Here is an 18,389-nt window from a genome sequence, read left to right as displayed (position 1 = left end):
GGGCCGTGGCACAAAAAGCCGAGCCGTTTTCCCCACCTCAAAAGCAGCAGGGCCGGATGCCCCCGCCGCAGCTCCCCGTGCGTGCACGCACTGCCGTGAGCCGCGCCGATGCACGCGATAAACGCGGCTCCCTTCCCGCCCGTGTTGCAACGCAGGCCCCGCAGGAGCTGCCCGGGCACGCTGGGCTCCTGTAGCAACAGCCAGGAGGAACGAATCACAGATCTGTGCTTGGATACGGCAAAACCCGTCTGCAGGGCTGCAGGCAGCGCAGCGCCCGGGTGGCTTTTTGGGACAAAGACCCTCCTGCCACCCACACGCAGGCCACAGCGTCGTTAGCTCGGTGGCCAGAGCTGCGGCAAAAGGCCCCGTGCATCCCCTTCCTTCCAGCAAAACGCCCATCTTTGCAATGCTCTCCTTTCGGCTGTGTGCACCGAGCTGTGACCGTGTTGCAGCAGGGCTGTGCTGAGTGTGTGCAGAGCGTGGCACGGCCCGGAGCAACCACAGAACAACCCACAGTCCCAACCTGCCCCGCACAGATCAGGCATTTCAACACGAGCTCTGCAGCCGCAAAAGTGATGCGAAAGGGATTGAATTCTATTTAAAACTCTCCCCTGCCTCCACCACTGAGAGAACTGAATAGAGAGCTCACATCTCACCGAGGAGAGAAGTAATCGGAAGCTGTGCAAGCCATCCACTTTCTCTAATTATTAGCTTGAACCTTGCCATTGCTTAAATAACAGCACCGGTGGCAGTTGCTGGGAGGCGGCAGAATGCAGCCCCAAAACCAACACAGCGGGAGCTGCGGGTGGGCAGAGCTGCGCAGGGCTGGGACAGAGCACTCTGTTCCCTTTGGGCTTTGCTGAAAGCTTCCTTGTGCCCCAGGAACAGGGCAGCAGCGGGGAGAGCTCAAAGCATGGGGGAGGAACGCACACACACGAGATTAATGATATCAGCTGCAAAAAGAGTGGCTATTTTAAGGTTAATGCTTAACGATCCTGAGTCAGGCAGAAGAAAAGCCAAAGGAAAGCAGAGGCAGCAGCGCGGCCGTGGTTGAACTGGCACAGCCAACCCCCAAACAGCTGCTGCTTTGAGAGGGAGGGTGAAAAAAATTCCAGCAGAATGAGTTCAATTTCCTGGTGTAACAGCCACAGCAGGCATCAAACAGTGCCCATCCTATCCTGGGCTGCTGAGTGCAAAATGCCCTCAGTGCGGCAGTGCCTCGGCGAGGTCTGAGCCCAGAGAAATGGGGCTGGGGGCAGCACCAGCGGGACCCCGCAGCCCTCAGGAATCAGCCTCCATAACCCGGCATAACCCTCCATAACTCGGCAGCACGAAACCCAGCAGCTCTCCACGCCAGCTCTCGCTGTTATAAATTCATTTTAGATAGCGTGGCTTTAGACAAAACACAGCAGAAATAAAACAAATCAGGTCATCGGGTAAACGGGCGCAGCAGCGGAGCCTGCAGGCTCTGCTTCCAAGGAAGTGAAACGCAGATGTGGAAAAAGCACGGTGGAGCTCTGGAAACAGGCACAGCCCTACAAAGGCTGTAGGAGTGACAGCAGCCCATGTGCTGAGCGGTACAGTTTGCTACGCTGGTAATTTCTGTGCTCAATTCTAGTGGTTTTTTTTTTTTTTTTTTTTTTTTTTTTTAAGTTAAGACTGTTCTCTTTGGAGCCTGCGGGGCTGTCATTGTGATGCCGACGTGGGAACACAGAGGGGTGGCTGCAGGAGGCAGCAGCTGGGCTCGGTGTCCCCGTGCAGCGAGCAGCTGGCTGAGACAAAGCCGAGAGGAGGCGGTGGGGCGATCCTCGGTGGAACGCTGCAAATCACAGCTGGCACCTGGGAGAACACCGGCCCTCCTGCAGCGCAGCAGCCGCCTCCTCCAGCCTTCAAATGCTGCTTGAGAGCAGGCAGCATGCGTTTGTCGGGGATGGAAAGCGAAAGGCTCCGTGCAATGACAACCAAGAGCACAGCTGCAGCAGCTTTGTGCAGCGCAGACCCCACAGCACCCACCGGCAGCATCGCAGGGGTCAGAGAGGCTCCAGCATCCCTCTCGAGCACATCAAATCCACTCGCACCTATTTCTCTCATTTCACTGCCCTAAGAGGTTGCGCTGCGCCCTCCCCTAACGCTGCTCTGATTCGTGGCACTGCACGGGCACTGTGGGACCAGTAAATGGCAGCGGGTTTGATGCCAGCAGGTCTTTCTGCTGAGTTTGTGCAGCAGCCGTTAAAACCTGACTTACCCGGAATACAGATGAGGGAGCGCAGGTAGCAGCTTCGTCGTAACGCAGCACGTTCCTGCTCTTCCCAGGTAGCAGCCACGCTCAGCCAAGCTGTGTGTAAGGTTTAACAGTCAAACAAAAACGAACCCCTAAAGCAGAAATTACACGTGCAATATGCTTCACACAGAGATAAGCAAATGGAAGGAGAGCGAGCCGACATTCGGTCCAGCTCACAGCTGATAAGGGACTGCTCCCCACAGCACATTTAGCGGTGATTTGTCCAGTCCACTGTTCATTATCTGAAAGAACACAGAACTTCCTCCGTTTCTCCGGGGAAGATTGTCTGCAGCCAAACCAGTCTCGTTGGCAGAAGGCTTCTCCTGACATCTTGTTTTCCTCTGCTTTCGTTTCATCTCATCTCTCCGCATCACAGCCCTTGAGCCACACTAATGAATTCCCAGTTCGTTTCTGCAGTTTCTCCCCATGCAGCCATTTTGTACTGCGCTGCATCATCTCGGCTCTCTAATCACCATTTAGACAGGCTTAGAGCTTTAATTCTTGTCATCTTCTGTCACTGCCTGCATCTCTCATCTCACCACAGCCATTCATTGCAGTCCCACCAGTTTGACCAACGCCTCCCAACACAAGATGCATCCCTAAACACAAAAGCTGGGCTTCTTCCAGGAGATGCAGATCAATATCTTCATTAATAGCTGGGCCAGGTGTAGGATTCCTTTTGCAGAGCAGCTCTATGGGAGAGGCATTTTCAGGCATGCTGAGGCACTGACAAACACTCTTCCACACCCCCTGTAAGAGCAGAGGATGCATTTGTAGGGTGACAGATTGCCATTGAGCTGTGCCACCCTACAACAATGGCTCAAAATTGCAGATGGTGAAGCAGCTCAGTCTCCTGGGACAGAAAACTTACGTTTGCCCTTCGTGCAGGAGACCCCCGTTGCAAACAATTCCTGCCATTGAAGATGCTGGAAATCTCTGGCCGAGCTCAGTACAACCATCCCAAGAGGGAGCAGCAATGAGGTCTAAGCCACCCACTCCATTCCAATCCTGACCTACACCATTTAGCACCACTGCAGCAGTCCCACCCTGCAAACCTGTTTATTTTGTTCAGCTCTTTTTGATAAGATGACAGGAGTGATCTTATGAACTGTGTTTCGACCATCCCAGCAGAAATATTCCATGTGGGAGAACAGTCACAAGAAAGCAGTGTCACCCAAAGTGCACTTAGTTCCATGGATAGGAATGGAGAGAAGGAATGGATGACATGCATTTCTTATTAAGACACACGAAAGTCTTCAGCTCCTAACTGAGGACCCCACTATCGGGATCAACTGTGCCAAACACAAGTTGCTGCATTACCTCTCTGTTCAAAGCAATTTGTTTTTATTGACCACTCACCATACGGGGCACTACAGCACAGTCCTGCTCATTAGAGTCTGTCAGTCAGAAGGCAAAAGGCGGCAAAAACAGGATTTAAAGAGAAGGCAGATCTTTGCAGTCATGAAGATAACCTTGCTAGAGCTTGAGCACTGACAGCAGGCAGCCTGGATTGCAGCAAGGAGCAGCAAATGATCAAGGCAGCTCAGAATTTCAGATGCTAACAAAATCCTTAAAGCAGGTGGAACCATTTACCTCCTCTGGTCAGAGGAATACCTAGAAGCCTAGATATAAACACAACATATTCAGGAAAGCTTTACTGGGGCTCCAGCATTGGTTATTTTTGCCCCTGTACAAGTCTACCAGATGCGCCCTGCTTGCAACTGACCATAACTACCAGGAGCTGTTACAACGAGAGGCTCCCTCTCACTTTGAGAGCAGCCAGATCAGGATTCTTTTTGTATATCCTACCCTTAGTTTCAAGCTCAAGTGAGCCCTTCTGCCACGCAGCCCTACATTACACACCCCTGTGCTAGCATTTTGCCTGTCATTACAGCTGAGCCATTTTGGGTCCAGTACAACCAGCTCCACTGGAGCCCTGTGCAGTGCAGCAGAGATGAGTTTGGATGCTGCCACTGCAAGGGGCCAAACGTACAACAAACTGATAAAGCAGATGTGCAGTTTGGAGAAAGCAAGCATCCAAGAACTACCTGCATGAGACAGATGCAGACTGTCCCAGTGGAACAATCAGCCATCCCCATGATATCAGGCTTGTTTTACTCTACAGCAGGCTATTTAGTCCAAGAACCATGTCCTTCTTACAGTTCAGTTCCATGGTAAAACACCACCCACCCAAAGGCTTGAGGCAATGCAGAACTGCCTGTTTGGGCTTTGCAGTGCAGAGAACACATCTATTTCTGGCATTACCCCTGCACGGTAGCTTGAGAACTATAAAATAAAGTGTAAGAAACATTTTGAAGACCTACATTCTGAGATGAGGGGCATATGCTTTGAGGCAGGTGGTGGATTGTTAGGAAGAGCACTTCATAGAAACATTGCAGACCTCATGCCTGCCAGCACAGCCAGTCTGTAGAACTAAAAATGCATGGTCAGAACTGCCATCTCACAAAGGGAACAACTGGAGAAGTCCCCAGGTACCCTGACTTCAGCCTAAATCAAACAGCTCCCTCTTCCACAAGGGTAATGGTAATGGAAGGCCTTCTGCTTGAGGAGAAGGCAGCTCAGGGAACACCTGCAGCAGCCCAGGAACAAAGAGCTTCTCCCATCCATTACAGGTATACAGCTGTTTTGTGATTTGGCCCTGTACCCATGGTAACTTAACAGCTGCAACTGGAGGTCAGGCATGGGGAAAAAAAGGCTCTGAAATCAAAAGGTCATCTTGGTTACTAGCAATTCAGAAGCAGAAAACAAGATGCATTCAGCTTTCTAGTCATTCAATCTTTATTTTATACATTTGCATCACAGCAGGGAAGCCAAGTTGCACAGACCATCCTGATTTATATCTACTTTGCTTCTCTCCAAATACTGCTTGCTGTTCTTTTAATAAAGCTTAAAAAAATACTGAAAAAAAGTTATTTGTGCATCTGAACAAGAACAGAAGAAAAGGCTATTTATAGGTCACCAAAAACCCTGGAAGAGGACCTTACTGTACAATAAAGTCTCTGAGCTCTTTTGGAGATCATTTACTAAATGAATTCAGAGCTACATTGTACAAGGTGCCCTAAAGCTGCTTAATGACACAAGAGGATCTAGAATTAATTATTAATAGGACTGAAGGGAAAGGAAAGCCATTTAGACCCATCCTCTGTTTTGAAGGAACAGGTCCCAGCCCCACGCTCGGGTATCCTAGCTACAGGAGGAAGTGCTGCTGATAACATGGAGGTCAGGCTCTACTTCATTACACAGAGAGCAGAACACCAGGTGAAATCCCACAGGGAGATATTTATTTAGAATTGTCCTTTCTACAGGATTGCAGCAGTCAGAACATAAGTGGGTTCTTAAGCCAGTCAACCTACAAGGAGTGCCTTTCTTCCTCAGCAATTTTCTTCTGGTTCCATCAATTTACACAAGTGTAACATCTCAGTATTTTATCTTACCCTGTTCCACCCACTTGCAAGTACACATCACATGGAGTTCTTACGGGATCGTTGCAATTTCCAAGCATAAAACTACACAGGGGTGGAAAAAAAATGCACAGCTTTCTATATATCTGTAAGTAAAAGTGATAAGTAAAAGTGATTAATAAGCCAAAACAGCATCGTACCCAGTGGCTACAAGAAAAACCAGATTAAACTGATCAAGCAGTCAGCCCCAGGGAACACACAGAAATGTTGGTCGAGTGCCCCTGGGGGCACCACCTCAGCTCTCACGAAACATTCAGGTACTGAAGTTACAAGGGCACAGGTTTGGGACAGTTTAAGCCCAGTTACGCTTCACACATCACCGTACCTCCCTCCCACTGCAGACCACATCTCCATGCTTTTTACAGAAGTGAAAAATGGGGAAGTGTTTAATGATTGAATTGGAGGTCAGAAGGTAGAATCAATAAAACACATTTGCTTTAAAGTAACAGTAGTCTGTTAGCTATTGTTACAGGTCAAACTGAAGGAGACAAAGCAGGCAGACTGAAGGAGCAAGTGCTTCCTTCAATACCTGCACATTTACCTGATTTTGTAACAGCTATGCAACTTCAGTTCTCATAGAGCTCAACAGAACCTACAAATACCCAGTATTTGCTTCTAATGCAGCTGGGCAATTTTCAAACAGACACACACCTTGTCTGTTTGTTTGCCGCTGTTCTGCCTGCATTTCTCCTCTTTAAGAGAAGTGTACCATAAGGAATAAGAAGTGTTAACACATTAAGAGTCTTCCATTGGACTCCAGTGCATGCTGGAGTGATTAGGACACGTCCTCTTTATGTCCAGAAGGAATGTTACAGTACTTAGCAACACAAGGTGGATGCACACTCATGCTACAGAGAGTCCACCACCTAGCTTAGAAAAATACATCTTCCACGTTACAAGCTCCAAGACAAAATACTGCAATGCAGCAAATTTTTACAACATGCTCCCAGGGTATGCCAGCGTGGAAATCCAGGAACAGGGCACTCAGCTGGAGAGAAACACTGAACAATGTGCTGTACAGATCATGACACGCTGAGTTAGATGACAACATTAAAGAGCAGCTTAATAGGACAGCATGTGGCTTCTTCAACCAGAACTGCTATGTTTTGAGGAAACAGTAGCAACGTTCCAGATGACCCCATTATGTCTTCCTTTCTTTTAATACTTCTCTTGATGAACATCAAGGAAAATATTTTCAAGTCTGAAGAATGCAAGAGCCTGGCAGCTGCGCTGCAAGGAGGCTTCCTATGGAAGACAGCTTGCTGAAAAGTCAGAGCAGGAAGGAGGAATGCGCAGAGGCATCTGCATGTCACCATCAATAGGGATTTACTGGGGCTGCATTACAACTCAAGAGTGAACCAGTCTTGTTCCTCTCTGTGGAGGATGCCGAGTACCCCACAGCAGCAGTGCGTGCGAATGCATTCACAACCATTTATTCAGAATTGCAGCAGGGCTCCCTGCCCAGGACCCCTGTCAGCTACACTGCTGTACTCAGCGACTGCTTTGGCTGTTCACTTCAATTGGAGGCAGACAGGAAAGTAAGGCTCTATCCCAGGCTGATCTGTACAGCCATGAGCAGCTCTTCTACTTCCCCTGCCTGTGAAGGGCAGAGCTTCCTGCCAGACAGGCACACTCAGCATCTGAAAGGTGAGCACTGTGATAATCCTGCCTGGTGAGCTCCTAAGCTGCTGCTTTTCACTAGCAATGGGAAGTCATGCAGATGTGGGCTTGCTCTGGGAGGAAGGGGGAGGGAGCAGCCCTCCCTCTGATGCTCTGTGGCACAGCACACTCCATGCTGTGCACAAAGCACAGCTGCTTTGAGAGAGAGATGCTCTCTCTATCCTCCAACATCCCAGCCACTGTCTAATCATGCAACACTACAGGGACACATTTTTTCAACCTGCTCTGAGGACTTCTACACTGAAAAGTGGAAATTCACTTTGGAAATGGCTGCACTAAAAAAACATATCACTGTTTTTTTGACTTGCTCACCCATGTTTTGTTTCCTTGTTAATGAATAGGGCTGACTAGTCACTGCTGTCGTGCTGGCCAGAATCCTGCACCAAATGCCAGCTGAAGCTGATTGTACAGCTGACTGCTAAGGCTCAGGTCTGAACTTGGAACCAGCTCTTTTAAGAACACTTTCAGAGGGCTACCATCAATTTTTGTGCCAAGACAAAAAGAATTCACTGCTTTTTTGGCCTCTGACTATGAAAGCAGGGCGTTGGTGGACATAACTACATTTGATTCAACTTCAGCAAAAAAGCAAACAAACAAAGAAACCAGAGATGAAGGTAAAAGCATTTGTTCTATCAGTGATTCATGATGCTGAAGTACAAAGAACCAGCTGTCAGAACCAGCTCAGCACACACCAGGACCCCAGCACAGCCACCAACATTTTGGAAGTGAAATGCCACATTTTCTAATTTCATTCAGAAATTACATTAACAGGTTCTAAGACATCATCACGTCCACATTAACAATGCATTATTGCACTCCTGCTCCTGATAGTAAGTGCTCATCTCTTACATCCCTCCGTGCCAACTGACCCTAGGACTTCAGCAGACAACTCTGAACAAGGCTCACAGTCTGGCACAGCAGCCCTCTGGGTACAGACAGTGATCCTTCCCCAGGGACAGAGCAGCTGTGCAAAGAACGAGAGGATCCAATTTTCAGGTACTTAACCATACGATGTTCTAGGGCTGCCTCTGTTTGTTTCTAGTTCAATTTCTCAAGTCTCAGCTACGAAATATGCAAAAGAAGTTTTCATACAGAAGGTCTAGAAGGCTCATCGATCACGTAACAGCCTTTCTTGTGGCATAGGCTCTGTTTTCACTTGAACTGTATCTTTGCAAAACAGTGACAGCAAAAGCCAAACCATCACTGCTGTAATTATTGTGTAGTTACAAGCCAAGGAGGAAAATAGAGGACTCTGCACCAAGATAAGAGGGTTATTCTTATGCTTTATCTGTAGAGAAAACAGTTCCAGGTATCAAAGCAGGTGGATTAATTTCTATTACTTCCACGATGAATAAAATGAACACCGGGAAAAAGAAGTTGCAGTCAGAGAAAATAGTCTTGGTACAGACTTCTGGCTAAAAGCTCTACAACCCACACTGAAGACTAAGGAAGAAGTGGTTCACCATTTCAACAAACAAAACAACAACTCCACAAAATAAAAATCCCACTCTCTTAAGTTAAAGAATGAGAAAAAGCAGTCATGGAAGTCCTTCCTTCCATCAGTTGTACCCCCGGAAATGTAGTCCCTTCAAGTCAAAAGAGAAAAAAGCTCATTTGAGAATTTGCTTTAAGAGATGTTGGCACATCTGTAGCTCTATGAAGATGCCTATCCCTGTTACTGACAGGAGCACTTTACTCAACAGGTACATCTTAACAGCTCTACATAAAGATTAAGGCTTCATTGGGTCAGTGAGTTATACTCCATTTATTTTTCTTAGAACTCATCCTTGTTACACCAGTGAACCACTCCTATCCTCCTATCCTACAAACTAACAATGCCTCACTACTACAGCTACAAGCACCAATGTGCCTTTCTAGCAACACCAGAACTCTAGAGATGAACACACACAGCATTTGTAATATGACTAAAGGTCACACTGCAGATTTGCAGTTGATAGTTAAGACTTGTGTATTCCAGCCATAATTCACTCCTTTTCTGAAAACAAAAATAAAAACCACTTATGACTGGGAATTGCAGTTGCCTGGTTTTGACAGCAATACCATTCCAACCAGTTCAGCTCATCTCAAACAGCAGTGCCACTGCTCTACACGGACAGGGAGGTATGTGTAGCCATCCAGAGTGGCAAAGCAACTCAGGACAATGGAGAACCAGAGATTTACGCTGCAGTACATTTGCTGGTTTGACTTCCACTGAAGATTCTGGTACTCTTACACTGTACCAGGGAGTATCTCCTGAAAAACCTTGGAAGTATTTTAGAATGTAGAACAAAGTACTCTGGGTCATGGCTTGAAATTCCATGTTTAAGATAGCACAGCAGACCCCTAAAAAGTAGGCAACAGTCCTACACCTTGTGTATTTCTTGTCAGGTGGGTGCAAATCAAGAGAATCCTATTAGCAGTGGAGAATCTACATTAACACTTATTGTGCTACAAGTTAGTGCTTTTAATGGAAAACAGTCGCTTGCTTCCTACGTAGCAATACATTTGAAAACCTGACATATTCAAGTAAAAGCCTGCACAAATTAGACAAGACACTTATCAACGTCCCAACTGATGTGAAGACTGGAGGAAGTCACCTGATCCAATAGCCCACTTAGTCTTAAATAACTGCAGTTGTTTCAACTCATTTGCTTTGCAATATTTTGTCCAAGCCAAAAGGAGAGTTTATATAAAAAGAATACTTACATCTCTTCTTTTCCCCACCTCCTGTGACACTTCGCATTTCCCAGCATACATGTTACTTAGCAGGTGTGTGAATACATAAATGCACATTATATAAAATATATACTTTACATACACACTAAAGGTCTCCCTTCACATTAGACTTGCACATTCTGAAGAATGCAACTGCAAATAATTCAGAATACCAAACTGATCCAGAAAGGGGAAAAAAGAATAAGCTGCCCAAAACCCCTAAGAAAGCTTCACACTCCTTGCAGGTACCAGAGATGTCTTTTTTTTTTTTTATGATCAGAGGAATAGTTAGATTTCTGCACTGCTTTGCTCCCCCTTGACACACCCCACTCTGCAGTTTCAGTGTTGGGAAGTGCTAAATGCTCCCTTTCCACTGAAAGTAATATTAATAAATTAAAAAAGTTTCTGTGAAAGTGCTGCCTTAGTCCAGTCCATCATGCTGTGCTTTCCCACTCGCCCCGTGGCTCTGCTGAACCATTCACCACTTTCTTGACCTTCTTCATGCCCTCCATTACTCCAGAAGTTGTCACCCTGGAAGAGAAGGAAGAAACGTCAGCAAAGAACTTGAGCTGTAACATCAATTTCATCAACAGCCCATGCTTTTCCTGCACATATCAAATAACACTTCTCCTAAATGCCTCTACCCAGATCTACCAGTCTGGATGTTCTCTATTTCTTACTGCTACCATTTTGCAGACCAGGTATCACCCTGGACACACCACTGATGGGTAGTGAGTCTCATGACTCCCCATCTGCCATTAAAATAGACAAATGTAGGCTGACTCACAGCTTCCCATTCAGAGGAGGTGTCTAGATGTAGCATCAAAAACAAACATTTAGCACATTTGTACCAGTAGAATGAGTGCAGCTCCATAGTTAAAAAGCTGCTTCTTATGGTGGAGCAGATGCAATGATGATGGGCTAGTAATAGACAAGATCTATACAGCACTCAGCTTGGAAGTTTCTTTATATGAACCCACAGCATCATCCAATTATTTCTCTCATGCTAGGAAATACCCTATTGAGACAGTATTAGAGACACTGCAATGGAATAAGCATTACAATATTTGCTTATATTTGAAGATGTATGGGGTTGTTACCCCGACACCAGTTGTTTATATGCTAAAGCTTGAGCAGCTTGCCTGGAAACTTTTACTGTATAGCTGAACACCCTTAGCTCTGTGCACTAGACTTGCTCATGCATTTGACATGTTTTTTAAACTCAAACAATGTATTCTACAAGTTCACACATCACAGATGCTGCCGCAAGTAATCATCACTATCTTAACGCACACCAGCTCCTTTCAGAGCAAAACCACTTAATGAACAGCAACAAAGCATGAGAGGTCATTCCAGTTATACAATCCAAGTGAAGGACAGTGATATGACAAGGGGGAATGGTTTTAAACTGAGACAGGGGAGGTTTAGGTTGGATATTAGGAGGAAGTTTTTCCACCCAGAGGGTGGTGAGGCACTGGAACAGGTTGCCCAAGGAGGCTGTGGATGCCCCATCCCTGCAGGCATCCAAGGCCAGGCTGGATGTGGCTCTGGGCAGCCTGGGCTGCTGGTTGGTGACCTGCACACTACAGGGAGTTGAAGCTAGATGAGTATTGTGGTCCTTTTCAACCCAGGCCATTTTAAGTCTGTATTTGTCATGGCAATCTGACTAGTGAACTACAAAGCCATGTAATACTGTTCTAACACCAAGCAAATTCATCTGTTTATCCAGCCAGAACAGCACCACTACTCTCAGAACTACCCCGGCTATCCAACAAGCTCTTCAACTCCGTGTCTTCCTCCCTGAGCACACAAAACAGGCTATTCACGCACACCAGACATTTGCTCCATTATTTTGCACAGCATGATTCTCATTCCGCACATATTTTTTCCTACAGATGCTCTGCAAAGGTTGTTGTGGATGCTGGAAGTAACAGTGCATTCACAAGGGATGCCTGGAAGCATACATAAAACTGCCCTGTTTGACTCTGCTGCTGTCAGTATTTACGTGCTTTCACCTGCTGTTTACCATGTAAGAATATCTGAACAAAATAGCTAACAGCATCTTTACAGCATTACCCTGGAGGAGAAATAATCTTCAAAAACACTCTTCTGATATCACTCTTAGTCCCACATTAGATATCAGCTTTTGTTTATGTACTCTAAGAATAATTGACCCAAACAAAAATCAGTACATCCTGTGATTCTTAGTGGTGACACGACTGGGACCATCAGTGGTTAAGAGTCTTCAGAGTGGGTCTAGATAAGCCTGCATTTAAGGGAACAGGAAGAGCCAGAAGAGCATAGATCGAATACCAATTTTATTCCCTACCAAAATAAAAAAGGGAGAAAAACAGGCTGCTTAAAGAGGATGGACTAAGTAAACATTTGCCTAGAAGAGATCACATCATGCTTTTCAGAACAAAGAACAGATAGGTCTCATAAGTTCTCCTCAATTACAATAGCTTTCCCACAGTCACATAGGAAAAATCTTGGGAAACATGAGCTAGACAAAACTATCAACATGGAGGCATAACTAATTGGAAAAACATGCATTGAGATGTACTTAATGGTTTCCTGTCAAAAATGAAAGAACACTGAGTGTGGTTCCAGAGAGGGCTGTCCTGGGTTCACTTCTACTCAATATTTTCAGTAATTGCCTGAGTAATGGAATAGAGAACTTGCTTATTAAATCTGCAGAAGATACTAAGAGCCACATATTTGAGAACAGGACTAGAACACTGGAAGGTTCTGGCAAACTGAAGTAATTAATGGTCTGAAAATTACAGGACAATGCAGAAAAACAACTATGAAGTTTACTCTTCAGAAATAACTGGCTTCGTAAGTACAGAAAAAGGAACTAAGTGCTGATTCTTCAGGGGCAAGCTTAAGATTACAATGGTCTACAAACCAAGAAATGAGCCACTGCCAAAACGATTCAACAGCATCATACTGGGATACATAAATAGATGTTTTGCTCATGCTTGACACCAAAGCAGTGCTAACACTTGACTCACAAGTAAGATTCCACCAGGCACACCGTCTAGATTTTAGCACTGTATTTTAAAACAGTTACAAGTTATGTATCAAGAAGATGACAAAGCATCAGAGATTACAGTCAAAAGGGAATGACCCACTTCCTATGTTCAGGAGGGATGAGACAAACAGATAGATAATGAGACTTTGGGAGCTGGGTGGATCCCTCAGCAGTTAAAGGCTGCTCACCTGGTAAGTGCTGTTCTTGTCTTATGACAAGTGAGCAGTGCAGATCTTAAGGCCTGATTTTGTCTGACTGCTCATGTACAATGAGAAATTCTCTTCCCTCTCAAAATTAGTCCAGACAACGTGTTCCAAAGCCCATGAAATAAAGCTAACAGCACTATGGTCAAGATCACTGCAATTCTCGTTCTAACACTCTGAGCAGTCTCAGAACTCCTGCTCTGACCTGCAATACTGCAGGGAAACATTCCCCAACTGAACACTTTGCTGAACTGCATTTCTGCATTTCAGTCATTGCTAAAATGCAACAAACCCTTCCCACTAAACCATCTCTCCAGAGACAACTTTTGTGGCTGTCAGAGGGAAAGAAAATCACTTCCAACAAAGAACATCATGAATCAGTCTGCCACGAAGCACAAACAGAGAGAAGGCAGAGCAAAGCAACCCATCAGGACTTCAAGTCTCAGAACAGGCTGTCTCATGACACAGGGAGAAACTCCAGATCCCAGGGCACAAGCAAAGGTAGGTCAGCATTACCACAATGGTTCACTATGTTGAGGCTGGTTGGGGTGTTAAGAAAATACAGTCAGTCTCCATGCACTCAGCAAAATGGATTTACTCAGGTGAGCATCAACAGTTATCCCTGCAATCCCTCATTCAGTGGAAATATCTTAACCCCACACAGATTTACGAACATGATCTCAACTCAGATTGCAGAAGAGCTCTTTGGTACCTAACACCTAAAGCAGTGATTATTAAGCTAATGAAATAGCTTACTGCAGGAGTAAAAAAAGAACCACTGAACTGCTTCCTCTCCCCTTCCTTACCCGACTTCATCTACTGTACAGTTAATTTTTTTTGTGTCCATGTCCCAGAAATGGCATTAGGACTGGAAGCCTGACAACTGTTTCTGCCAAGTGTGGCTGCACCTTTTCAGACAGAGTACTTCAGTCTAACAAACTGTCAGCAACAAGCCCACATACTGACAGAACAGGCTCGAGAGGCTGCCCAACACAGAATACACAGAAAGGCACTTTGTTGATGATGAATGGCTATTGACCCTATTTGAAAAAGAACTGGTCCTTAGTTCAGGTTTAGTCATCCTCTCTCCTCCACCAGGGCAGCTTCTATTGAGCCTGGTATAATTGAAAGTAAAGTCCTGTAACAGTTATGGATGCTTTCTCCCAAGATAGAGAACGTTAGTTGGAGGGAAAAAAAAGACTTTGAAATCTTTTACAAGTCACCTTCACTGCTATTTATAAAACATTCTCAAATGCTACTACAGAGGGAAGATTTGTGCCTCTGTCACAGGCACTTAGTCCTCAGGTTTTATTTTTTTTAAACCCTGCAGACTGCAACACTGTCCTTTGCAATATTTACATTTCCTGCCAGACAGAGCTTTGTACAGTTTGCATTGCATGAAAACTGGCATTAAACTAAAGAGCTGCACTTAAAAGGATCTTTCTTCTTGCTGGAAGAAGAGCAAGTCTGGAAATCAGGCATGGTGACCTTTGAGCTCTCCCCTCTGTTGCTTATATTGAGTCTCAAGTAGCTAAATGCAGCAAGTGTTTAAAAAAAAAAAGATTAAAAATTTAAGTTAGAAAAAACCCACCACCATAATGTCTAGGAAGAAGTCAGTATTTATCACATGAAAGACAAAACACTCATACAGTGGTTACTCAGGATGCACTCAGGCACTTAGTCACTTGCTCAAATAAAGCCTTGATGTTTTTTCCCCACAGAAACAACATTTAATATTTATAAAAGCAAAAATAAGACCAACAAGATCAAATCAACAAGAAATTTAATACACTTGCACTGCAGTGCTTCATTTATTAGAGCAGGTGTGTAAACCACGCTTTTCAAACACGTGTAAACTTAACCTCCCTGATGCAGCCAAGGGAGAGAGCACAAGACACTTAGAGATCATCCTCTGCCAAGTGCCCACATGGATTAAAACTCACAGTGAATCAGATGAGAACAATTCCAGCAAGGCTAAGGGAACAACCCACAAGGCACAACAGTGGAAACTCCAAATGTAAAAGCACAAAACGCCTTACTAGGAAGAGGCTCACAGAATTCTATCCTCAAGTAACATCTGTACCCCTACTGCAAGAAATAAATCACTCCATTCGTTCACTAAACTTCTTTAGGCTTGCTCCTGGCAGTCTCTCTGAAACTGGATAATGTCTCCAACCCAGTGAAACCACTGTATGTGCAAGGTTGCTTGTTATTAGGACAAAAAAAATAAGCAAACAAGTAAATGCCCATTAAATACACAATGTAAAGTTTGATTTCAGTTTAACAGGCAATCTTGGGGGAGCTTGTTTCTGGACAATAAGAAATCCTGCACATCTTTCAGCTCAGATTGAAACTTCCTAATGCAGACATTTGCTTACCAGCACCCAAACTGAAACCATTTAAACACCTTTAAGCATTAAATAATTTTACAGTCACTGCCTACTACTTGGATTCAGCTTTTAACAAAGACAGATTTTTACAGACCCAATGCAAAAGTAAGCATTTGGCAGTAAGATCTGTTACTAGAGACATTTCAGAGAATTAAAAGTCCCTGCATAACACTGCAAGCAGATCCCACCTCACAAACCTATCCCTGTAGCAATTCCCCAGCAAGCTGCACTTCTTGCTGACCTAACTATGAGGGCAGCAAACACATTCTGACTTTTTTGCCCCTGCAATAAAAATAAGAGGAGTGTTGAGATATTCTACTCAAAATCAGGTAAAGGATACTAGCAAAGCTGAAATGAAACTCTCAAGAACAGACTTCTGAGTCTGAATGTGAATTGCAATTATGCATGAAATGCATAACTACCATGAGATTAGGCTGGTTCTGTTCCTACTGAGGTAATGGTGTGGCAATTATAACTATACTCAACACTGCCCTAAGAACTGCAGCGTACTGGAAGTTTCTATTATATAAAAAAAAGTTTTTGAATAAGCCCTCAGAAAAACAGAAATGACAGGGATTGAGTCCTACTTTGTAGTTTATCCTCACTAACTCGGTCCTACTGCATTTGTGGTGCCTCATGGTTTGTAGCAAGGAATGGAACACTGAGGAGCATTGCTAAAAATCCCCATCTCCTCAGCACAGTGTCACTTAAAATAAGTTTTTGCAGATCTTTAGATTGAACTTCTAAGCCAAAGCGGCCTTATGTCATGCTCGTTTACATTCAGCAGTAAAAGGAGGAGGTTGTAAAAGGAGGTTCTTACACAGCTTCCATCTCCAAATCGTCCTCATCATCTTGAGAAAGCTGCAGGTAAGGGTTATCTGATGCTGGACGGAACTTGTACCCAGTGAGGACAAAGAACACCAGCGTGGCCATTTCATTCAGCAGCTGCAAGTAAGACACAAGATTGAAATTCAGTCCTGTAATTCTTCATGGTCATAAAACATTTCTCCTCGCTCATAAGGTTCAAGATTGAATGGCCAAGAAGCCTGTGTCATAGCAGAAATAAAAAAGCAATTTTTATTCTGTTATCATTAATCCCAGGCTAAAGGCTGTCAAGCTCTTTCTTCTTCTAAACTTCCCCATCGCTTTAAATCCAGTGCCAACCCTAGACATGTTCAGCAAGACTTAAAAGCCAAGGAAAAAAAAAATCCTGAAGTTGTTTGGTATTTTCAACAGTTAATATATTCCAAAGACTACCTGCACAGTTACTTGGATTATATGTTAAGAAACCAAGTATTTAAAAGTCACTAGGCAAATAAAGCCTGTAAATGGAAAAGCGAAAGTCTATTTCACTGGCTCCCCAGGGCCTCAATTACACAGGGCAAACCTGAGTATTTTTTTCCCCTCTTCTATGTTCTTGATTAATTTCCTTCAGACATTTTTAAATTGAAAGACTAAAAATCAATAAAGCAATTACTTTCAGACATCTCATGTATAATCCAGCAGTCTTGCTGGTCAAACAGAACTAAAAAAATCCACTCCTGCCACCAGGAATGATTGGTGATATTAATGAGGAGAAGCAGAATGCATCATTGAGCTTTGACACGTTCTACCACAACATGAAAAACAAATTAAGGATTTGGTTTGGTGTGGTTATTTTTACAGATTAATAAGAAAAAAATAAAATAAAGGGATGAATGTATTTTCCGTTATTGACAAATACCTGGTACAGCCATTTCCACTGGAATGGAACAGCAATCTTTATGAGAATTGCAATGATTTGTGTGAAGTAAATGTAACACACAATCTGTGGGAAGGAAACACACAATCTGTGAGTGAGAACAATAGCACCATCCTGACTGAACCTATTTTTCCAGAGAAATAGCTTAAGCAGTTCCTAGACACCTCATTATGTCAGATTAGCCCTATTATGCTCCTTCGATAAACAAGGAAGATATAGGCTGAGGGCTCTGCAGTTTGTTGAACATCCAAATGACTCAAGCTGCTACTAACATATTTAAGTTGCATCAGGAAAATGCTTTAAGCATTTGGATTTTGTAGAATTCAAGAATCACTACTGTAATGTATTACTCTTAATGCTTCTTAGAGTCTGAAATGAGACCACTGGAAATCATTAAGGAGGATACACTCTCTTGGGAGGTATGCTCAAGGCTCCCACTGACTTAATAAGAAGCTGTATGCATGCATCTCAAGGCACCATTTGCTCCCAAGTTTGGTTTTTACCAAGTTTATTGTACTTTATTCAAGCCCATCAATTCAACTGGCAGCTCGAGCTGTCTCCAGAGGAAATTAGGAAGCATTACAGATAGCTGGAACCAATTTAAAAGATAGAAGGATGCAACTACTTGGAAAAGAAGGGAAGTTGCTTTGAGGTCTGTAACCCAGTTGGCTAGGATGCCAAAGCACAGCACTGCCACAGAACTGTCAACATTTCCACCCCATTCATGAGTTATAGCAGCTTCAAACAAGTAATCCAGCAAAAAGCTGGAAGGGCTTCCAAGTGCTCTGTATGCATAGGTACACAGCTGCTGGATTTGTTTGGGTTTTGCTTGTATTTTTTTTTTTTTGTTTTGTTTTAAACTT

At 44.3% G+C, this 18,389-nt stretch overlaps 1 protein-coding gene across 2 annotated transcripts in view; it reads right to left on the bottom strand.

Moving 5' to 3' along the window:
* Positions 1-5,056: 5,056 nt before the first annotated feature.
* GPR107 (G protein-coupled receptor 107) overlaps positions 5,057-18,389 on the bottom strand; it is a 38,715-nt gene continuing 25,382 nt past the window's right edge. For both annotated transcript variants that reach the window (XM_003211260.4, XM_031556200.1), the window contains exons 16-18: positions 17,509-17,592; positions 16,606-16,730; positions 5,057-10,689 (exon numbers count right to left, since the gene is read on the bottom strand). In XM_003211260.4, the coding sequence (XP_003211308.1) occupies positions 10,593-10,689; positions 16,606-16,730; positions 17,509-17,592 (306 nt within the window). In that variant the 3' untranslated portion in view covers positions 5,057-10,592. The remainder of the gene's footprint in view (positions 10,690-16,605; positions 16,731-17,508; positions 17,593-18,389) is intronic.

This window comes from Meleagris gallopavo, chromosome 19, assembly GCF_000146605.3.
Source record: "Meleagris gallopavo isolate NT-WF06-2002-E0010 breed Aviagen turkey brand Nicholas breeding stock chromosome 19, Turkey_5.1, whole genome shotgun sequence".
NCBI lineage: Eukaryota > Metazoa > Chordata > Aves > Galliformes > Phasianidae > Meleagris > Meleagris gallopavo.
The sequence above is the reverse complement of the archived record's forward strand: the minus strand, read 5'-3'. Positions and strand labels throughout refer to the sequence as shown.